Source organism: Garra rufa, chromosome 1 (genome assembly GCF_049309525.1).
Source record: "Garra rufa chromosome 1, GarRuf1.0, whole genome shotgun sequence".
NCBI classification, from domain to species: Eukaryota; Metazoa; Chordata; class Actinopteri; order Cypriniformes; family Cyprinidae; genus Garra; species Garra rufa.
The window spans coordinates 43,689,582-43,714,521 of NC_133361.1; the positions used below are offsets into that span (position 1 = coordinate 43,689,582).

At 35.6% G+C, this 24,940-nt stretch overlaps 1 protein-coding gene across 1 annotated transcript; it reads right to left on the minus strand.

The window, feature by feature from the left end:
* Window positions 1–35: 35 nt before the first annotated feature.
* Window positions 36–8,678, minus strand: naa60 (N-alpha-acetyltransferase 60, NatF catalytic subunit). The gene is made up of 7 exons (XM_073833174.1): window positions 8,485–8,678; window positions 7,628–7,743; window positions 7,410–7,539; window positions 3,730–3,826; window positions 3,405–3,639; window positions 1,595–1,775; window positions 36–1,498 (listed from the first exon to the last, which is right to left on the minus strand). The coding sequence occupies exons 2-6, from the start codon at window positions 7,735–7,737 to the stop codon at window positions 1,619–1,621; spliced, it is 729 nt and encodes a 242-aa protein (XP_073689275.1). The 5' UTR covers window positions 7,738–7,743; window positions 8,485–8,678; the 3' UTR covers window positions 36–1,498; window positions 1,595–1,618.
* Between the last annotated feature and the right edge of the window lie 16,262 nt (window positions 8,679–24,940).

Below are 24,940 nucleotides of genomic sequence, written 5' to 3' on the forward strand. Positions count from 1 at the left end.
AGCATAACGCCATTCAAACAAATGGTTGCACAATCTTGGTTTATTTATTTTTATTAACTCTTTCACCTATAGGTCATCTCAAAACGCTCTTAATGCATGAATGAATAATCAATTCATAAGTGAAGAACAGACAAATGGAGGGATGCAAAAGGACAAGTGCAATACATCAAATAAAAATCATTTTGTGAACATGAAAAAAAAACTTTACCATTCTCTCAATGAACACTAGAGGGTGCTTCACAATTCAGAGACTAGGTAAGACTAGGAAAAACATTTCAGTTACTGCTTTCAGTATTTCACATCACCTACATATTGATCCTCTTTTCAAAAAGAGTGTAAAACATTTCCCGTTTAGATTCTACACAATGACAATGTAATACAATGAAATGTCAAACAATAGTGTACCAGTTCACAAGAACGCAACATTAAAAACAGTCTAGAGAATAAATGTAGGAGATTTACACACAATCTCAAACTCAAAAGCACAAGATGATAGTGGTTCTATTACCTATACTGATGTTCAAAACAGCTATTCTTACATGCTATTTTGTCTTTAAAACTCATTATGTGTGTGTTTTTACAATCTGGAAATGGATGAAACATTTTCAAATACATGAAGGCCAATTATATAAGATAGAACGGTTTCTGTAAGTTTCCTCTTGTAATGTTTCTCTGTAAACGTCCTTCAACCAGTGTGTTTCATCGTAGACATCATGAATGGATGGTCAAAGACAGATACTGCAAGTCAGGTAATGCAGGAGTGTCAGTTTTGAAATATGTTTATTTTGTGTGTAAATCCCTGATTCGCAGCAACATACCGAAATTCAAGCATTTCTCTCCCCCACAACATTCATTTATTTATTTCCCCTTTAAAAGAACAGAAAGTACGCGGCATGGAATTGCAGGATGCAACTCTCTAGCTAAATTAAAATAATCTGAATTCAAAAGAGTTTTCACATTTGCATTTGACAGTAGCAATACACATTTGGCGGAGATGGAGGGTTGTCTGCAACTGTTTTTTTCCCTTCATAGAAACACTACATTCATTGCCTCTGTGCGAATGTTTTTAAAAAACATCAAACTTAAAACCGGGGGCTAAAATATATGCTTAGTGTCAAAGTGTTCCTGCACAAAACAAAACACTAGAGTTTGACACATGCATGAAAGTGACTAAATGAAAAAGTATGCATACTTCTACCATCAAAACCTAAAATCATCTACATAGAACAGGCACAAATAAAAAATCTATTTATATTAAAAATCTGAATAAACAATAGAATCTTTCTAGACAGCAGCAGAATTACAGGCATGAAGTGGAGAGTTCATATTAAGAGGGCAATCTACTAATGACTATGCATATATTAATTAAAGTATATATATGTATATACATATATAATGTACAAGTATAATACACTGCTCGAGACCAGAGAGATCCGATGTCAGTCTTCGCAATCCTCTTCGGCATCTGATGTGACCCAAACAAATCAATCTCTTCCACCTGATAAGACAGACATCATTAGAGCTTAGAAGAAAATGAATGATGCATTTACAAGTACAAAGAGGTGATCTGTGTAGGTGGATGAGTCAGGCTTACCCTGCACTGTTGCACTGATGATCCTCACATTGTTCTGCTGTACTCAATGCCGCTCTTGGAAGAGATGCCCGACCAAGGCAGAAAGCTACGCAGGAGACTCTGTGCTTGCCGGTAAATTCTCTGAGGAATTGAGCAGGGGCTCAGACTGGCCAGTGCCGAACCTATATGATGAATATAATCAGTGCTGAGTGAGTTAAGGAATGCTATTAGACAACTGAGAATATACACTACTATTCAAAGTTTGGGGTTGGTAAGATTTTTTAAATGCTTTTGAAACGCGTATCTTATCACTAAAGCTGTATTTATTTAATTTATTTGATCAAAATACAGAAAAAAAAGGTAATGTTGTGAAATATTATTTTAATTTAAAATAGCTACTTTCTATTTAAATATATTTTCAAATGTGATTTATTCTCGTGATGGCAAAGTCTTCAGTGTCACATGACCCTTCAGAAATCATTCAAACATGATATTTATTATGATTTTTGATGTTAAAAACATAGAACTATTTTAGTGGAAACTGGATCTAAGGTTTTATTTTCCAGTTTCGATCAATTTAATGCGTTTTTGCTGAATAAAAGTATTAATTTCTTCAAAAAAAAAATCTTGACCCCCAAACTTTTGAACTCTAGTGTAGTAAATTTGTCACATTGTGCACTTGTAAAAATAGCATAAAAGGATTAGTTCACTCCTGATAATTTACTCACCCCCATGTCATCCAAGATGTTCATGTCTTTCTTTTTTCAGCCGAAAATTACAACTTTTGAGGAAAACTTTACAGGATTTTTCTCCATATAGCAGACTTCAATGGGGATCAACGGGTTGAAGGTCCAAATTGTAGTTTTAATGAATCTTCAAAGGGCTCTACACAATCCCAGCCTAGGAATAAGGGTCTAATCTAGCGAAATAATCGGTCATTTTCTAAAAATAAATTAAAAAAATAATATACTTTTTAACCACAAATGCTTGTCTTGCACTAACTCTGCAACGCATTACATAATCACATTGGAAAGGTCACACGTGATTAGTAAAAAAAAAAAAAAAAACATCTTATTTTCTCTTTAAAATCATCCGACGTCATTGTTTTCCGTTTTTCCGTAAAGGGCGTGTGACTTTCTTTGCATGTTCACTTTGTAAACACTGGGTTGGTACTTCCATCTACGTCACGTGTGACCTTTCCAAAGTAACTATGTCACATTGTGCTATGTCACATTGGGCATGAAGTCGAGTTAGTGCAACATGAGCATTTGTGGTTAAAAAATATAATCTTTTTTCTGCTAGATAACACCCTTATTCCTTGGCTGGGATCGTGTAGAGCAGGGGTTTTCAAACCTGTCCTGGAGCCTCCCCTGCCCTGCACATTTTGCTTGTCTCTCTCATCTAATACACCTGATTCAAATCATCAGCTCATTAGTAGAGACTGCAAGACCTGAATTGGGTGTGCCTAATAAGGGAGACATACAAAATGTGCAGGGCAGGGGAGGCTCCAGGACAGGTTTGAAAACCCCTGGTGTAGAGCCCTTTGAAGCTGCACTGAAACTGCATTTTGGACCTTCAACCCGCTGATCCCAACTGAAGTCCACTACATGGAGAAAAATCCTAGAATGTGTTCCTCAAAAACCTTAATTTCTTTTCGACTGAAGAAAGAAAGACATGAACATCTTGGATGAAATTACTGGGTTAAATTATTCAGCATCAATAAGAATTGCGTTTTTACAGTTATCAGCAACCCACATAACAGAGCTCTAGTTACCAATCACATTGATTACTCCCATTAACAGATAAATGCATAAGATAAAGAAAAGGATATAAGATAGTCCATGGAGGATGTCCGCCATTGATGTAGAGGACGTAGGTGAAGCCATCCTTCAGCACTCCTCGTATAGAGTAATAATACGGTAAATAGTGGTGCTGTTTAAAGTCTCTGTTCTCATAGAAGTGAATGGCATTGTTATTGGTGGTGAGCACATGCAGGTAGATGGCTTTACAATGGTCCTGTGCCGTGGTGGAGATGTGCTCCTTTAAACTGTCGAGTAACAGAGAGCCTGCAAAAAGAGGGAAAGAAATATGAGAGATCAGTTTAAATACAGTTCACACAGTCTGTAAGAATAGGTGGGACAAATGTCACCTCTCACCTATTCCATGTTTCCGAAACTCCTTCACGACCCCTAAACTCAGGATGTACGCAACTTGAGTGTCAACAGGAAAGCTGGAGGCCAAGATGTCTCCATCCTGGTAGAGAGAAATATATGCTGAGTTAGCAACACAGAGAGTTAGGTGGGATAACATACAGGAATAACAAAAAGTGAACGATCAAGGAGTTGATAAGATTTTTTTTTCTTAAAAAAAAAAAAAAATGTCTCTTATTCTCACCACGGTTGGATTTTTTTTTTTGGATCATAAATACAGTAAAACAGTAATAATCTAAAGTATTATTACAATTTAAAAATGTTTTCTTTCTATTTTAATATATTAAAATGCAGTGCTGTGATGCAAAGCTGAAATTTTAGCATCATTACTCCAGGCTTCAGTGTCACATGATCGTTTAGAAATCATTGTAATTCACTGATTTGCTGCTCAAGAAAAGGTCATCATTGTCGAAAACAGCTCTGCTAATTAATATTTTTGTGGAAACATTAAGATAATTTTGATAAATAAAACATTTAGCATTAACATGAAATAGAAATCTCTCGTAACATTGTCACTTTTGATTAATTTAATGTATCCTTGTTCAATACTTTTGAACAGTAGCATAATAATATACATATATAATACACTTATATACAGTACAGTTGAAGTCAAAAATGTACATGCATCTTGCAGAATCTGCAAAATGTTAATTATTTTACCAAAATAAGAAGGATCATACAAAATGCATGTTATTTTTTTATTTAGTACTGACCTGAATAAGATATTTCACATTAAAGATGTTTACATATAATCCACAAGAGAAAATAATAGTTGAATTTATAAAAATGACCCTGTTCAAAAGTTTACATACACTTGATTTTTAATACTGTTTTGTTACCTGAATGATCCACAGCTGTTTTTTGTTGTTGTTGTTGTTGTTTAGTGATAGTTGTTCATGAGTCCCTTGTTTGTCCTGAACAGTTAAACTGGCCACTGTTCTTCAGAAAAATCCTTCAGGTCCCACAAATACTTCGTTTTTTCAGCATTTTTGTGTATTTGAACTCTAACAATGACTGTATGATTTTGAGATCCATCTTTTTTACACTGAGGACAACTGAGGGACTCAAATGCTCTCTGAGGCTTTAGAAGGAAAGAGGCAGGGGTGTAACAGAATAAAGAGGAGTACTTTTTTCTTATTTTCCCTAGATATCATATTTTTTTATTTAGTAGTACCCTTCAGAAGCTACAGATTATACTTACATGTTTCCCAGTAGACAAAATACGTAAAATTCACCCTGATCTTCAATTTCAAAAAGTTTTACCCCCAGCTCTCAATGCATCGTGTTTCCTTCTGACGCATCAGTGAGCATTTTAACCTTCTGTAATAGTTGCATATGAGTCCCTCAGTTGTCCTCAGTGTGAAAAGATGGACCTCAAAATCATACAGTCATTGTTGGAAAGGGTTCAAATACACAAAAATGATAAAAAACCAAAGAATTTGTGGGACCTAAAGGATTTTTCTGAAGAACAGTTCAGGACAAACAACTATCACAAAACAAAAAACACAGCTGTGAATCATTCAGGTAACAACACAGTATTAAGAATCAAGTGTATGTAAACATTTGAAGGAGGTTCCTTTTAAAAATTCAACTATTATTTTCTAATTATATAAATAGTGTTTTTATTTAGGTGTTATTTGGGTAAAAATATGAATTGCACCAAAATAATTACATAAAAATTTAAGTTCAAATAAAATGCTAAAAGAATTTTGCGCATTTCTTGCAATCCCTTTAAAAAGAAATCACAGTCAAACCCTGTCAAATCACATTATCACACATAAATCACACTTCTCTATTTTGCCCTCTGGTAAGCAACTCAAGACTGTTCAAGCTAGCACTATTAGATACAGTAACAGTTTGTACCCCAGTGCTGCATGAATGTTCAACACACAACAACATTATTATTCTCTCTGCATATATCTATATTTAAGTACAAAGCAATCATGTATATTATGCTATATATATGTCTAATATAGTATGTGAGAAAGTATTCAAGTAAATGTATACTGTTTCATTTTACTTCATGCACAGAACATGTATATAACAAGGCCTTTGCCATCAGTATATAGTATTAATCATGCATGGGTTTAAATAGTTCATTGAAAGTTAACTAACAGTAATATCTAACTTAAATAATATAAAAGCACTCATGAACAGACAGCAGCTGTAAGCAGCTTTAGTAGGAGACATAACTCTACCATGAAGAGACAAAATCCTTTCTAATGAAGGTCAAATCCTTTGCTACGTGCTGAAATTTAGTCTGTAACCTAATTAATCACCTGCTATAAAAAGGCTTTGGATATGTCAGATGATCTTAATTATGATCCTTTACATCAAAGCTACAGAGGAACTATTGTTCATGGTCAAAGTCATTTTCCACCCATTCAAACATTACTATTCAATAGCATAAAAGACAGTAAACAAAATCCACCCACGTATTCATAGAAGTTAAAGGAACAGTAAACCCAAAAAAAAAAAAAAAAAATACAAATTTCATGAAAATTTACTCGCCCTCAGACCATCCAAAATGTAGAGGAATCAAATCTAATGTTTTGAAATTGAGATTTATACATCATACGCTTTCCACTGATGTATGGTTTGTTATAATAAGACAATATTTGGTTGAGATATGACTATTTGAATATCTGGAATCTGAGGGTGCAAAAAAATCTAAATATTAAGAAAATCACCTTTAAAATTTGTCCAAATTAAGTTCTTAGCAATGCATATTCCTAATCAAAAATTAAGTTTTGAAATATTTACGGTAGGAATTTCACAAAATATCTTCATGAAACATGATCTTTACTTAATATCCTAATGGTTTTTTAATATCCAAATCATTTTGACCCATAGAATGCATTTTTGGCTATTGCTACAAATATACCTGTGCTACTTAAGACTAGTTTTGTGGCCCAGGTTCACATTTGAAGAAATTTAGCATTACACCACTTCCTCACCAATAGATGCCCTGTAGTGAATGGGTGCCATCAGAATAAGAATCCAAACAGCTGATAAAAACATCATAATAATCCACTTGACTCCAGTTCATCCTTTAACATCTTGTGAAGTGGAAATCTTTGTATCTATATATGTTTTACTTTAAATATATGAGTCCATAGTCCATAATAAAGCCTCCACCAGTGGAAAAAGTCAATCCCCTGTTGTCCTCTCACATGAAAACGCACTTACATATTTCATTAGAACTATTTTGGACTGTTTTCACTTGTAAGTTGCTCTAAATCAATGCATATTTCTCTCTTCATTCAGATGAGACAACATTCATTTGAAGATAAAAACATCTTAATGATTAACTGATGGACTGGAGACATGTGGATTACTTGTGGATTATCGTGATGTTTTTATCAGCTGTTTGAACTCTCATTCTGACGGCACCCATTCACTGCAGAGGATCCATTGATCAGCAAGTGATATAATGTTACATTTCTCCAATTTTTTCCAATGAAGAAACAAACTCATCTACATCTTGGAAGGCCTGGGGGTAAGCACATTTTAATTTATTTTTATTTTTAGATGTATTGCACCATTCTAACAAGCACTCTTTTATTCTAACGCTTTAGTTTTTTCCTCTTTGTGCCATTGTCTCAGTATACAAATGTAAGCTGTACCTCTTTGTGCACTTTCGTTCTGCTTTTTATTTCTGCCACAATCATCCCGACAATCCCACCTCTATAGGTGGCAGCCAGAGAGAAGAACTTCTTGTTTGATGTGATATCATGGTACCATGAGTCTGGATACCTAAAACACCACACAAAAACAATAACAGTGTTAATGTTGTACTTGTCCTATATAACAGGATGGTTTGGTTAGATGTTACAGCACTCACTCAATGGGAAACCATTCTCCACAGAGCACTTTTATTCTCTCTATGTCATCGTGGCACAGTAGGCGGAGCTTTATTTCACTGAGGGCGGTGGTAGGCACCACGTCGGTCATTCACACCTGAAAGAACAAGTCAAGAAGAATTCAGCAATGCAAAACCAGCTGAACAACATGCATCTCATCAAAAACCATTACTTATATTGATCAGTCCATTAGGTGTTAAAAGATTGTTGGATTGGGGCATTGCGGTCAGCGTGTGTAAAAGTCGTGCCCAATAACTTGCTTTCAAAAGCTTTTAGCTACTTGTTTGGTATCATCTCACTATCACTGAGAAGAAATTTGATCATTTCAGTTTACTGAGACATGCTACTTTCAGTTTACAGTCAACTCAAATGTTGTCATTTATAAAGACAAACAGAAACATAGTATAAACTGCCATAATAAACAAGCAAATGACACTGTATTGAACAAACACCACGCAACTGACACTATGATCCTGACACATAAAGAGGCGTCAATTACAGTAACGTTAACTACTTTGTAATCAATGCAAACTTGAGAAACAGCAAACTCAATTCAAAACACTGTTTTGTAATTTTACAAACGCACAAAAAGCCAACGACAACTTCATAATCTCACAAGCTAACAGCTAGTTAGCACTCTTGCCTGTCAAAAAATATACATGGATTTTATTGAGCCAAATTAAAAAAATCATTAGAAGATTTTAAACAATCTCCAATAGCATGGCTGGGAATGCAGTGCGTTCAAATAATCAACCTGCCAGTGGCGTTTCCTTTATTTGTTTACATGCTAACAGCTACATGCAGGAGTCATTAGCTGAGATGCGAAATAATTCCTAACCTGCCTAGTTTCGCCGCTTGGATAAGCAGAAGGATATGCAGTCGCTTCTTTTTATTGCCGTGGAGAAGGTTCACTGCTGCGGTAGCATGGCGATAGTGTGTAAATTTGTGTCCGGTGTGGAGATGACACATTCAGTCAGAGAATCTGATTGCGTTCTGTAATGCATTAGCGTAGCCGTTAGCACTTCGACAAACTCTGGCCAGACACTTCCGGTGTTACACCGAATTCTGTGACAGTAGTAGGCGCTGTTGTCACTATTTAGCTTTAAAGGAGTAGTTCACTTTCAGAACAAACATTTACAGATAATGTACTCACCCCCTTGTCATCCAAGATGTTCATGTCTTTCTTTCTTCAGTTGTATGGAAATTGTTTTTTGAGTAAAACATTTCAGGATTTCTCTCCATATAATGGACTTCTATGGTGCCCCCGAGTTTGAACTTCCAAAATGCAGTTTAAATGCAGCTTCAAAGGGCTCTAAACGATCTCAGCCGAGGAAGAAGGGTCTTTTCTAGCAAAAACATTTTCTAAAAACATTTACAACTTATATACTTTTTAATCTCAAACGCTCGCCTTGCCGAGCTAGACAAGACAAGTATTTGAGGTTAAAAAGTATATAAATTGTATATTTTTTTCAGAAAATAACCCAGCGTTTTGCTAGATAAGACCCTTCTTTCCTCGGCTGTGATCATTTAGAGCCCTTTGAAGCTGCATTTTGGAAGTTCAAACTCGGGGGCACCATAGAAGTCCATTATATGGAGAGAAATCCTGAAATGTTTTACTCAAAAAACAATTTCCTTACAACTGAAGAAAGAAAGACATGAACATCTTGGATGACAAGAGGGTGAGCACATTATCTGTACATTTTTGTTCTGAAAGTGAACTACTCCTTTAACTCGATAACACAAGTGAGTTGGGTACTCATCTTATGTTATAAATAATAAAATAACAAATTTTTAATATAATAATAAAATAACTCTTTGTTTTGATTTTTACAGTGATTTTAATCAGTTTACCTCCCTCCATTTGACAATAATTTTGATGTTTTATGTTTTCCAAATTTTGGTTTGATGTGAACAGTAATGGACATCAAAGTTTCACCAAATCTGTGAAGGCAGCGTAACATGTAACAGGCATTGCGGACAGTATGTGTAAAAGTCGTGCCCAATAACTTGCTTTCAAAAGCTTTTAGCTACTTGTTTTGTATCATCTCACTATCAGTGAAGCAGTCATTCTGAGGAGAAATGTGATACACTGCAAAAAATGTTTTTCTTACGTAGTTTTTTTTGCCTTGTTTCCAGCCAAAATATCTAAAAATTCTTAAATCAAGAAGGATTTTCTAGACGAGTAAAAATTATTTTCTTCAGTTTTTGCTTAGAACAAACTAAATAATCTGCCAATGGGGTAAACAAAAATATCTTATTCCAAAGAGAAAACAAGATTATTTTTCTTACACCATTGGCAGATTATTTTTGCTTGTTTCAAGCAAAAATGCACTTAATTTTGACTTGTTTTTTTTTTTGCTTTTTTTAAACAAGACCGAAATTTTTACTCATCTAGAAAATCCTTCTTGATTTAAGAATTTTCAGATATTTTGGCTGGGAACAAGACAAAAAAATGTAAGTAAGAAAAAAAAAATTGCAGTGTAATTTCAGTTGCTACTTTCAGTTTACAGTCAACACATATTTTGTCATTTGTAAAGACAAACAGAAACATAGTATGCAAAGTTAAAGTAAATAAAAAACATGTTTGCCATAATAAATAAGCAAATGACACTGTATTGAACAAATGTTGATGTTTGATGTTTTCCAAATTCACTCTGGTCTTGTCTAACCTCCTCTATTTTATGTCTTTGAAAGCATTTTGGTCTGATGTGAACAGTAGTGGACATCAAAGGTTCACCAAATCTGTCAAGGCATCGGAACAGGTTACCGAAATCCGTTATACCCCTCCATTTGACACAGAATTACTATAATGTTCTTCAAATTTACTCTGGTCATGTCTAAACTCCTGTGTTTTATATCCAAGCATTTTGGTCTGATGTAAACAGTACAGCAGGGTCACCAAATGGTCCTCTTCAGCAGGATTACAGGTTGTCGAAATCTGAACACTGTGAGCATTGTGTTTTTTGACAGTAGTAAGTGCTGTTTTGACTGTGCAAATGAGCTCAGTATGCAAACAACAGTTCAGATTTAGGTTTATTTACTCATTAATTACCAATTTTTACAATTATACTTCTTCAATTAAAGCACTGGTTTCATTTATAGCATTACATGTATATTATACTATACAATGGTAGTAAAGGGTACGTTTATTTTAAAATTTGTGGTGTAAATCAAACAAAAAAAATGGTTATTCATGGAAGGAGAGATAAGTCACCTAAAATGGTTTGATTGGTGTGTCAGGCATTTTCAGCCACGTAACAATGGGGTTATGTTGTGAAACACACCAATAGGCTACTCTGCAAATCTTCAATGTTCTCTTGAAAATTCTCCTGTATTGTTTCATATCTGTTAATCTGAAGGATTTGGAGGCAGTAGACTAAACACAATGCAGTTGTTTGCAGATTAGTCTATTTAGGCGTTTCACAACACAACCCTATTGTTACGTGGCTAAAAAAGCCTGACACACCAATCAAACCATTTCAGGTGACCTATCCGCCCTTCTTTTTTTTTTTTACAACAAATGTAAAATAAATGTACCCTTTACTACCATTGTATAGTACAATATATATGCAATGATATAAATGAAACCAGTACATTCATTTACAATGAAATATTTCAATATTTCTAACAGTATGACCTAAAAGTAATTTAAATCATATAAACATGACAAAAATCTTAAGAATTGTTAGCTTTAACAGTAACTTTAACATTACAAACATGTTAACAATAATAATAAAAAAGAACGGGAGTGGGAGAATAAAAATGGCACACTGCACAGCTGTAGAGCTTCATGGAGTCAGGCTCATGTCACACTAAATCTGTAACAACAAAGGCAATAATAATACAGCAACCTTTCAGGGTGAACATCTAAAATGCAGTATAACATCTGTGATTCGTAATATGTACAGTATATCCTACTCTAAGAAAGATGTGCACGTATAAAGGGCCTCAGAATGATCAGAGAACTTATTTTTAAAAGTTTCTTGCCCAATCAGATGATAGTGGTTGTCTTTGTTTTTTCCTCCCTGTCTTTACTTGTTTTTCCACAGTGTTCTCCCCACAATAGTGGCACAGCTCACTAAGGTCATCTGGTTTCCATTGATACAACAATAAAACTTATCAGTTACTATATGAAAGGGTTAATCATTTAAATAATGTCTCAGTCATATTGAAAAATATGTAGATCCCATGGAATTGGTTATTTTCTTGTTTGGACAAGCAAAGACTATTTGAAACAGTACTTATTATTAATCTATTAAATTGAACACTGAATTGACATTTGATACTTTTTTTTCACAATTTAAATTTAAAAAATGAATCAGTTATATGGAAAAAGTAAATACATATTTACATTTATTACAAATGCATAAAATGAAAATCCGGGATCAGCTGCTTAAGGTTTAGGCTAGTCTTACAGTTGCATAAAGGTTTAGACTAGTCTTACAAGCCTATTTTTTTCTTTAAGGATGGTCATATGTTTTTATTTCTATTACATAAAAATGTAGATTAGTCTACGCTGAATCCAAAAACAAAAGACTGATTACCACTTGGTTAATTGCTAGTTGTTTTAAAACACTGTCTTAACACAGAGGCTAAGTTTATGCAACTGGCCCAAGATTTTCAAGATTGGCAACATGTCTTATTTAAACTTCTTAAATCTACTGTCTGGTATGGAAGTTTGTATCACCCAGTTGTGAGGAAAAAAAGACATATGAGAAATACAAGAAAGAAGAAAGAAATACAAGATTAACAAGTCACAATTCCTTTTTTAAATTTTTTATTCAGTAGCGGGAATGGGCTTCCATAGTCTGGTTATCCCTGGAGTCTGACAACAGCCAGTGCTCCTCACAGATCTGATCTCACCATCATTGAGTTTGTCTGGAATGACATTAAGAACCAGGAAAAACTGAGATATACTACATCCAGAAGAACTGTGGCGACATCTCCAAGACACCTGAAAAACCCTGCCTGCAAAGCTACAGTACTATGAAAATGCTGCAAAGTGAGGATGCTTTCAAAAATAATATCATAAATAGACTTTATTTATCAATTAACTTCTATTAACTAAATGAAATCAACATTTGGTGTGAAAAAATATTTAAAACAGCTTTTGCCCATGGGCATAAATTTCAGGGGGGACAATAAACATAAAAGGAGGGGATAATAAAAACACAAATTTCTCGAGTCATTATGGGACACAAAGATGTTTTGCTTTAATTAAAGACAAATCGCGTTATTATGGGTACTTTTTGTACTTGGTGTATTGGTGCACTGAAACTGGTCCACCACGAAGTTATTAAACTATCTTGCACCCTCCACATAGTATTTTAGGTTTCGTCTGTGACAAAGAACATCTCTTACATAGATATTCAACTGCAACAACACCCACTGATCTGCCACTTTATATCATGTTCAGCAAAACAAACATGGTCTACTCCAGAGAGAGAAATCCCTGCTCACACCCCAGAGCTCAGCAAAAGATCTCTTGTGTAATGCTCCCATGTTCGTTGCCCCTAACTTTGACCTACCATTTAAGTTACAGGTGAATGCTATAGCACCTCTGGTGCTAGAGCAGTCCTGATTTAGGAGGAGGATGCTCACTGTATTGAGCATCCTGTATCCTGCTTCTCCTGAAAATTAAGCATCAGCAGTTCCATTGAAAAGGAATACCTGACCTCACTTTGGGCCCTGCATTTTGAAGTTTATCTTGGGAATAATGCTATCACAATTACTGTGTATACAGAGCATAACCCTCAAACCTTCTGTCCAACATGTCCTCTTCTAACCAGTGTTTGATGTGCTGGGCCCTCAAACTACAGGCTACAATATCCAGATCTGGCACATCAAAGGCACTGGCAACGTTGTGGCTGATGCACTCTCCAGAACTAGGGAAATGGAAAAGTAGGGGGTGTATAACCTTGTTAGTCTGGTACCATAAAAGGGTGTGTAGGAAGATACTACTTTGATTCTTGGTCTGTACTCTTAAGGGTGGGGGGTGTTACATTTGTCGTTGTTCTTATAGACCAATTTAGAGTAAACGTCACAGTTACGTCACTTACAGCTGTGCGTGCATAGTGTTTGCAGATTAACACTTGTAACAAGTGGATGTAAACGGGTAAAATCCCCCCCAAAAAATATGTGCCATTTGATGTCAAAATCAAAATGCAAATCATTTTTATAGAATACTGTCGTCAAAGAATCTATACGCTATGATTACTCTACTTTTAAAGCATACATTTGATTTAAACAATAGGACTTAACTCAAAAATAGTGAGTTTTCTGCCACCAGATATAGGGTTCGCCCATAAAAAACCTCATCCCTGTTTCAGATCTGTAAGACTATCCCACTATCTAACGTCAATTTCATTGAATAACACTGCTTATCATTGGGTGACAAGCTCTTGTAATAAGTGAAGAACATTTTGAAAATGACATCTAAAAATGAATGTAATCTCTCTCTCTCTGTCTCTTTCTCACTCTGTTCCACTACCTGTAGCTTGTTATGAGAGCGTATCTGACTGAGAGACTGTGGGGGGAGTATATGCTGCAAAGAAACACACTTCTCCCCTGCTCCAGACTTCTGTGGAGGATTATAGTTTAGAGGGTTTGCACCTATGTGTTTGTGTAAATGCAATGCTAAACTTTTTTGAGAGAATGCAAAAACATTTTTTTTTCTAGTCCCTTTAAGGGCACTGTAAAGCACTAGTAATGCAGATTTGGTTATCTGAAAAAGTGTGGATCATTGTGATCCAATCCAATTTTGCTATAAAAATCTAGCAGAAAAGTAAAATGGATTACCTGATCCTGAATAGCAAAACATGGGATTTCCAAATCCAGATTCTGATCCAGATTAAACTTTTTGAATAACTGGCCCTAGAAGATAGATAATGTATCCTTTTTATTTCTTGGTTTGTATGAGTTAAAAGGGAAGCTGTAGAGAGAGATCCTTTTTCTTTGTATAACTCTTTTATCCCTGTTTTTGGTATAATTTGGGGGTTGAGGGAAGTTTATGTTGTGTATTTGTCTTTTCTTTTACATTTGAGGTCAGTTAGAGCTACTCAGTGGGAGAATCGTTTTGTTTGTTATTTTAGGCCTTGATCTCTTCTGAGCCATTGCTCCCTATTTTCTTATGTTAAACTTGCTTTTCTTTTGTAAATTGAACCTGACAGATGACTGAAGTGTGTTTTTGATGCTTTTTTATCCCCTTATCCTTTTTTTGTTTCGTTTATGCATTTCCCTTTGTTACCTCCCCTCCCAATTTTCTATACAGAAGAGGAGAGTCTGGGAGAAATGACATCTTTACGTAGATATTCAATTGCAGCAACACCCACTGATCTGCCACTTCACAATATATTGAGTAAAACAAACACTATGTAAAGTCATCTGAAATCCCTGAGAATATAATCTTAGAGAGTGTAATCCCAGAGCACGCCCCAAAACTCAGCCAGGAACCTGCTCGCGCCCTAGAGCTTAGACAGGAGCCCACTTATGCCCCAGAACTTCTTATATCTAGTGTCTGATTCCTTTACTTTTGTGGTTTGTGTGGTCGTCATGCCACAATCTAAAGAGGTCCAGGAGGCCTTCAGAAAAAAAAGGTTGTGGATGCCTTTGAGACTGGCAAGGCATTTAAAGAGATACCCATATTAATTGAAAATACATCAAAGTACATTTTCCATCACTGAATGGAAAATCATCTACAAGTGGCCAGCTTGTCGAGGACTCGCAGTCCCAGAAATCCAGCCCAAGAGCATCAGTCTGATATAAAATGTGTTTTATATAGTGGTGGGCATAGATTAATTTTTTTAATCTAGATTAATCTAGATTAAATCTTGAAATTAATCTAGATTAATCTAGATTAAAATGGCTAATTTGAATTCTTCTGAAAGCATTCAGAATATGTGTGCTACCCAAATAATGACTAAAAGTAAGTCTTTGAGAACGGGTTTCTCAAGCCAGGTGGCGCATTAGACCAGGCGCTCATCTCCTGTTTCCAAAATGCATTACAAACTGCTTGACAATTGCATTTAAAACACAATTAACTATACAAACTTGTGTAACCAAGTACTTCTGCGCAAAAGGCTGTACGACGTGCGCGTTCCAGTAAAATATACAGGCGCGCGGGTATGGATAGCTTATCTGCGTGCATCTTCCAATAAACTGCGTTGCTTTTAGAAGCGTCAATTCAGTTGTTGCATATAGTATAATGTCTTTATTTCGGGATTATCAAAGTAAATTATAACTCAAACTTGAGATTTTACTGGGGCACGCACAGCAGATTTTCACTGAGGCACGTGCCCCAGTAAAAAGGGTCTAGCAACGCACGCACCTGCCCTGAAGCGGCTTCATAACTGCATCCATGTCTGCGCGTCTCATTTGATGTGGTAATTTCACAGAAGTTGAAGACTCGTTCTCGCCCCCTACATTGCAATTCAACTAGATATACGTCATCCGCGCTAAAATATCAAGGTGAAAGTCATCATATCTTGCGTAGTTTAGACCCAGCTCCCAACCCAACTTTGAGAATAGATTAACGGCGATATTTTTTTTATCGCGCGATATGAGTCTCACGTTAACGCAGCACGTTAACGCCGATAACGGCCCACCACTAGTTTTATATCAGAACCTCAAAATTTTATCACAGGATTAGTTAGTAATTCTCGCAACTCTAAGTGATAAAGTGCATGTATCTACAATCAGAAAGAGATTACACAAATTTGACCTGCATGGAGTGTGCCAGGAAAAATGCCTTTGCTGTCTAAAAATAAACATTAAAAGCAAGATTACAGTTTGCCAATGAGTATATAGGCAAAGACCTTTTGGAAAAATGTGCTCTGGATAAATAATTCAAAGAAAGAGTTGTTTGGCCACAGACAATGAAAGACAGCTTTTCAGAAGAAGAATCTCATACCGACTATAAATCACAGAATAAGAAAACAACAATTAAAAAACATTGAATTAAATGTACCAGACTCATTTAGCAGTGTCATGGCTATCTGTCCTCTGCATTGTATCACTGCTGAGGTCTTATTGGAAAATTTCAGAGGCTCTTTGCCAGTATTTTCTCTACATACTGACATGGCACAAGTTGAAAAATGTGACCCTGACTGGACCACAAAACCAGTCATAAGTCGCACAGATATATTTATAGCAATAGCCAACAATACATTGTATGGGTCAAAATGATAGATTTTTCTATAAATCAGAATATTAAGAAAAGATTATGCTCTATAAAGATATTTTGTGAATTTCCTACCATAAATTTATCAAAACCTAATTTTTGATTAGTAATATGTGACCCTGGACCACAAAACCAGTCATAAGGGTCAATTTTTCGAAATTAGGATGCTAAATAACTGATATTTCCTTCTGACACACTACAGCTAAGACTGTTCTAAGACTTTTGCACAGTAGTGTATATAATAAATATAAATTGCATTGCAACTGTACATAAATTGTATAGTTTTATCATGTTCAGATAGCTTCTTAACATGATTATAAGGGTTTTGTGTATATGTGGTTTCCTGTTGTTCCAAAATTTAGTTTGTAAATTAATCAATTTTAATGTGAACATTTCTGGTGTACCATGATTTGTTTGTGAAAATGTTTTCATGCAGATTTCACATGCTTAGTAAATGTTTTGATTTCAAAAACTTTCACTCAAATCAAATTATGTATTATGTATATGCACAGACAAATCACTTGTGATCCAGGACCACTAAACCAGTCATAAGGGTCAAATTTTTTAAATTGAGATTTATACATCATCTGAAAAGCTGAATAAATAAGCTTTCCATTGAGATATATTTTGTTAGGATAGGACAACAATTGTCCGAGATACTATCTAAAAATCTGGAATCTGAGGGTGCAAAAAAATCAAAATATTGAGAAAATCGCCTTTAAAGTTGTCCAAATTAAGTTCTAAGCAGTGCATATTACTAATCAAAAGGTTTTGATATCTTTATAGTAGGAAATTCACAAAACATCTTTACAGAACATGATCTTTTCTTAATATCCTAATGATTTTTGGCTCGTACATTTAATTCTGTGTTTTTTATTTTTTTAATTCTGTGATTCATAGTTGATATGATATTCTTCTTCTGAAAAGCGGCTTTCATTGTCTGTGGTCAAACTCTTTATTTATCCAAAGCACATTTTTCCAAAAGGTCTTTGCCTATATACTCATCGGCAAACTGTAATCTTGCTTTAATTTATTTTTAGACAGCAAAGGCATTTTTCCTGGCACACTCCATGCAGGTCAAATTTGTGTAATCTCTTTCTGATTGTAGATACATGCACTTTATCACTAAGAGTTGCGGGAATTACTAACTAATCCTGTGATAAAATTTTGGGGTTCTAGGAGAATACGTTTTTCATCAGACTGTTTGCTCTTGAGGCTGAATTTGTTGAGACGGCCAGTCCTTGACAAACTGGCCACTTGTACTGTCTGGCCAAAAGTTTTGAGAATTACATAAATATTGGAAATTGGAAAATTTCCTGCTTAAGTTTTTATAATAGCAATTTGCATATACTCCAGAATGTTATGAAGAGTGATCAGATGAATTGCATAGTCCTTCTTTGCCATGAAAATGAACTTAATCCCGAAAAAAACTTTCCACTGCATTGTTAAGAAGGCTTCAGGGTGTCCAACAAAGTCCAGCAAGCGCCAGGATGGTCTCCTAAAGAGGATTCAGCTGCGGGATCGGAGTGTCACCAGTGCAGAGCTTGCTCAGGAATGGCAGCAGGCAGGTGTGAGCGCATCTGCACGCACAGTGAGGCCAAGACTTTTGGAAGATGGCCTGGTGTCAAGAAGGGCAGCAAAGAAGCCACTTCTCTCCAAAAAAAAAAAACATCAGGGACAGATTGATCTTCTGCAAAAATTATGGCGAATGGACTGCTGAGGACTGGGGCAAAGTCATATTCTCCGATGAAGCCTCTTTCCGATTGTTTGGGGCATCTGGAAAAAGGCTTGTCCGGAGAAGAAAAGGTGAGCACTACCATCAGTCCTGTGTCATGCCAACAGTAAAGCATCCTGAGACCATTCATGTGTGGGGTTGCTTCTCATCCAAGGGAGTGGGCTCACTCACAATTTTGCCCAAAAACACAGCCATGAATAAAGAATGGTACCAAAACACCCTCCAACAGCAACTTCTTCCAACAATCCAACAACAGTTTGGTGAAGAACAATGCATTTTCCAGCACGATGGAGCACCGTGCCATAAGGCAAAAGTGATAACTAAGTGGCTCGGGGACCAAAACGTTGAAATTTTGGGTCCATGGCCTGGAAACTCCCCAGATCTTAATCCCATTGAGAACTTGTGGTCAATCCTCAAGAGGCGGGTGGACAAACAAAAACCCACTAATTCTGACAAACTCCAAGAAGTGATTATGAAAGAATGGGTTGCTATCAGTCAGGATTTGGCCCAGAAGTTGATTGAGAGCATGCCCAGTCGAATTGCAGAGGTCCTGAACAAGAAGGGCCAACACTGCAAATACTGACTCTTTGCATAAATGTCATGTAATTGTCGATAAAAGCCTTTGAAACGTATGAAGTGCTTGTAATTATATTTCAGTACATCACAGAAACAAATGAAACAAAGATCTAAATGCAGTTTAGCAGCAAACTTTGTGAAAACTAATATTTGTGTCATTCTCAAAACTTTTGGCCACGACTGTAGTTGATTTTCCATACAGTGACGGAAAATGTATTTTGATGTATTTTCAATTAATATTGGTATCTATCTTTTTAAATCTCTTGCCAGTCTCAAAGACATCCGCAACCTTTTTTTCTGAAGGCTTCCTGGACCTCTTTAGATTGTGTCATGACGACCACACAAACCACAAAAGAACACGACACTAGACATAAGAAGCTCTATATATAGCTCTATTACACTTTCTGAGATTATATTCTCGTGGATTTCAGATGATTTAGCGCTGTGTTTGTTTTATTCTATATGATGTTAAGTGGCAGTTCAGTGGGTGTTGCTGCAGTTGAATACCTACGTAAGAGATTTCTCTCCTAGACAAAACCTAAAATAATGTGGAGGATTTATAATTATAGTTTATTATTGTTTAATAATTATAATATCTCTGCATTGTGCACCTATGAAACAAACTCATATTTAAACAACTATTGCTTTGTGTTGCTGGTCAGACAAAATGACAGAGAAAAGACAAACAGATATAAGATCATTTTTCAGTGCACCAAAATGTCAAGAAAGTACAAAAAATCTCCATATTAAGGCATTTTGGCCTTAATTTAGGCAAAAACTCTTTGTGTCTCCTTCAAAAATTGCAGCTTCTATTCAGTTAATAGAAGTTAATTGAGAAATAAAATCCATTAATGACAATATTTTTGAAAGTAGTCTCACTATACTTTCTTGACATTTTGGTGCACTGAAAATTTATCTTACATCTGTTTGTCTTTTCTCTGTCATTTTAGCTGACCAGCAGTTGTTTAAATATGATTTAGTTTCATAGGTTCACCATGTGGAGATATGATAATTATTAAACTATAATAAACTATAATCCTCCACATTACTTTAGGTTTCGTCCGGGAGAGAGCTCTCTTACGTAGATATTCAACTGCAGCAACACCCACTGATCTGCCACTTAACATTATATTGAGCAAAACCTAACACAACCCCAACCCCCCCCCCCCCCCCCCAAAAAAAAACATTCCATTTTAAAGGAACTGTCAACTCATTGTAAAATGCTGTTTCAAATATTCGTTGACATCACCAGAGGCCCCCATGCATTAATTCTAAGAAAGCTTTATCTATACACTGGTATAAAGCCACCATCAGTGCCACCCTGGCCTCTGGGGCTGCTGGCACCTCCCTGGCTTCCTGTGTCACCGGTACCGCCCTGGAGGACTCTCATCCTGCCAACGCCACCCTGGTCACCTGCACGCTACCTGTCCTTATATAAGCACACATCTCATCTCTCCTCTTTGTCTGGTCGTGTTCATTCGAAGTGGACTGCTACCTTGTACTCCAGCAATTATCTCCAGCGATACCCTCTTCTCTTCTCCAGGTAAATGATTTTTTTTTATATAATAATTTGTATGTATGGGAGTTTGCAGCAGCTACAACTGCATTCTATAAACAACATTTTTCATAAAGCAATTTTTATAAACAAAAATTTTCAGGACCTGCAATGACATTTTCGGCGACGGAAGGTTTCACAGTTTGTTTAGTTGGTTTTTTTTCACCGAGCACAATGCACTAGTAAAGAAGACCAGCACGAGAGCTACTCTGTGTACATGACTTTATGTTAACGTGCAGATTAACAGTATATACATTTGTGTTTGTTTTGTTTATACTTTTTTTGTTTGTTTGTTTGTTTTGTTCATGAGTCCCTTGTTTGTCCTGAACACTGAGGACAACTGAGGGGTTCATATGCAACTATTACAGAAGGTTCAAACACTCACTGATGCTCCAGAAGGAAAAACAATGCATTAAGACCCGGGGGTGAAAACTTTTGAATGCAATGAGGATGTGTACATTTTTCTTACTTTGCCTAAATAATTTTTTTTTTAATTACTGCTCTTCAGAAGTTACAGAAGATATTTACATGTTCCCCAAAGACAAAATAAGTTACATTAACCCTGAACTCAAAATTCAATAGCACTGTACTGTAATAGTTGCATGAGTCCCTCAGGTGTCTTCAGTATGAAAAGAAGGATCTCAAAATCATACAGTCATTGTTGGAAAGGGTTTAAATACACAAAAATGCTGAAAAACCAAAGAATTTGTGGGACCTGAAGGATTTTCTGAAGAACAGTGGGCAGTTTAACTGTTCAGGATAAACAAGGGACTCATGAACAACTATCACTAAACAACAACAACAAAAAACAGCTGTGGATCATTCAGGTGACAACAGTATTAAAAATCATGTGTACGTAAACTTTTGAACAGGGTAATTTTTTTAATTCAACTATTGTTTTCTCTTGTGGACTATATGCAAACATCTTTTATGTGAAATATCTTATTCAGGTCAGTGCTAAACAAAAAATAACATGCATTTTGTATCGCTTTTATTGTGGTCAAATAATTAACAGGTTGCAGATTCTAAAAGGGGGTAAACTTTTGGCTTTAACTGTATATATATATATATATATATATATAACTATGTTACATTATGTTATATTGAATATTGAATGTCTTTATTGTCATTCTGCTAGTAAAACAAAATTGAAATACAATCCTTTGGGTGAATACTAGTCTAACAAAATAAATAAATTAGTAAATCTAATAAATAGTAAACAGATAACAGGGTCAGAAACAGACCATTACACACATAAGACGTCTCAAGTTCAACAGTCGGTTACACCACTCATATTCAACCGTACACAAGATGTTCAATTAATTTATAGCAGTATTCAAGACAGATAACTTAATCGTAGAAATGGTTAATCTCACATTCAAAAGAGTTGCACAACTCATTCAATATTGCACATAATGGTCAATTAAATTATAACCGTATTCAAGACAGATAACTCAAGCATAAACACTGTTAATCTCACATTCAACAGAGTTGCACAACTCATTAAATATTGCACATGATACGCAACTGAGTTATTGCAGTATTTAAAACAGAAATGGCTGGCATGTAAACTGTTAAACTCACATCCAAAAGAGATGAACACTTCACCTTCAACACCACACATGATGTTCGATTTACGTTATTACAATATTCAAAACTGAAATAGCTTTGGCATAGAAACTACTCCATAATCTTTCTGCCCAAAGCCAACAGTTCAAAAAGACAATGTCCTGGGTCCCTGAGAAATTTTTGAGCTTTTATGAGGCGGGGGAACTGTGTAACACTTCCATAGAGCATAGGGAACAACCGATTATCTAGTTCTTGATGATACTGGTGGTATTAACACTCCAGGTCAGATTGTCCTTTATGTGAATGCCCAGAAACCGGAAGTCCGAGACCCTCCCCAACAGTCACCGCTAATGAAAAGAGGCTGAATGTCTGTTTTCTTTCTTCTAAAGTCTATAATCAGCTCCTTAGTCTTTTTGGTGCAACTGCTCCAACTCATCCCAGTAGGCAGACTCATCCATCCCCAGAGATGAGCCCCACCACTGTGTTGTCTTCAGCAGATTTAATTATGGGGTTCCCAAACTCGGTCCTGAAAGGCGGGTGTCCTGCAGAGTTTAGCTCCAACCCCAATTAGACACACCTGAACAAGCTAATCAAGCTCTTACTAGGCACACTAGAAACTAGCAAACGAGAATCGCTAAAATTCTTGAATATATCTGGAGAAAAAGGTTTTCTTAATGATTTTCAGTTTTGTTTAAGATAATCAAAGCAATAGTTTTTAAATAACGAAAGAATATGTAAAAGTATGGTATTTGGGGTAAAAAGCACCCCCGCTGTTGGGGCTAAAAGGCACAATAATTAACATGATAATTAACTTTTTTTTAATTTGTTGACATGACATTCTTAGATTCAGACGGTAAATATCATATATTATGTTGGGTGTCCACCTTACAGATAATCATTATGTTTAGATTAAAATCATCATATTTGAAAACATGCTATTAATCATATCAAATAATAAAATAGCATTTGTTGTTACTACAGTAATTAAATTATTATTGGATCTCCTTCAATGCTTTCAGAATCTTTACATTTAAAAATGATGTTGTTTCTATTTTTTATATAGAAAATATATGTTTTATTTTAACATATTTGAATTACAGTATATTTATTAAACAAAAATGAATTCTTTTATATATCAAAATAAGCAGAAAATAATACAAACGTCCCTGAAGTGACTGTTTTGAAGAAGTATTAACTCAAAAAAAAAAAACCCATTGTTTTAGCTAAAGTATTTGTATCAAGACTGTATGTCTTTTACCCCGTGTGTGGGGTAAAAGGCCCCCCTTGCCACCTCATACATTTATATGATTTTTAAACAAAATAAACGACTTGTATGATTTATTTTCACACAAAAGCTGGTGCTCCATAAGTGTTCAATACAAACATATATTTTTCAAAGTTGGGATTTATTTATTTTTTTACATTGTAGTGTTGGTTTTTGCATTATTACTACAGTTAAACCTGGACACAGAGAGGCATTTTGTTACTCAAACTAGTAACAAATAATAATGACTTGATTAGTCACACAGTCTAGGTAGTAATCAAAATAAATAGCTTTATTGGCATGGTAAAAATACATTGCCAAAGCATTGACAGCACTCTGATCTAATGATGTTGAGCATAGTCAAATTCACAGGCAGCACACAATGCACAGAAAAACTTTTTCTCCTGTGCTGATTCCCTTACCTAATCATACAGAAGTTTGAAGCTGATGAATATTCTCCCTCAAGACGTCTTTAGTTCTCATACTGAAACAATAATGCTTTACAGTTCCGGTCTCTGGTGTTTCTAGTCAAATTAACGCATTTTCCGAGTCGATAATTAGACGTTAAACATTTACAAAATTTAAAAAGCACATAGCGCTATAATTTCATCACTTTACAGTGTCGCAATGAACGTATTTTTGCAGTACCTCACCTGTCATAGTTTAACGAGAGTGAAGGTGACACGAAGCGACAAATTAGCTGCATTGAAGACAGATGAGGGACTATATACACAATTCACTTAATATATAGTCTGTCTGAAACATAAGTGTATTTGAATAGCATGCAGCGCCCTCTGTTGCACTGAAGTTGGATTCGTTTAAGGAAGAGTGGGTTCAGTTAACAGGAGTCAGTTCAGCCTTCTAAAATTACAGAGTAGGTAATAAAGTTTTAATGACAAAGAAATTCTATACAAAATCTTTACAAACCAATGAATAAATTAATGTATAATAAACAATTACGGACCAGCTCATGTGGTACTATTCTCGCGCTGTAATAGTTACAAAAATGTTACCTGTAACATATTTTCTCAATACGTTTACCTAACCACCTGTTTGAAGTTACATTTCCTTATCACCCACCTGTTTATTTCCCAGGGAGAAAGTGAGCGAGAAGTTGGCGTCTTTATACACAGTAGTGGTAAATAAAAACGTGTGGCCAATTATGGCGACCCATACGCGGAATTTGTGCTCTGCATTTAACCCATCCAAGTGCACACACACAGTAGTGAACACACACACGGAGCAATGGTGCAATTCGGTGTCTTGCTCAAGGGTCTCAGTCGTGGTATTGAGGATGGAGACGGGAGAGAGCACTGGTTATTCACTCCCCCACTGACAATCCCTGCAGGACCTGAGACTTGAACCCACAACCTTCTGATTACAAGTTCGACTCTAACCATAAACCAGAATATGTGAT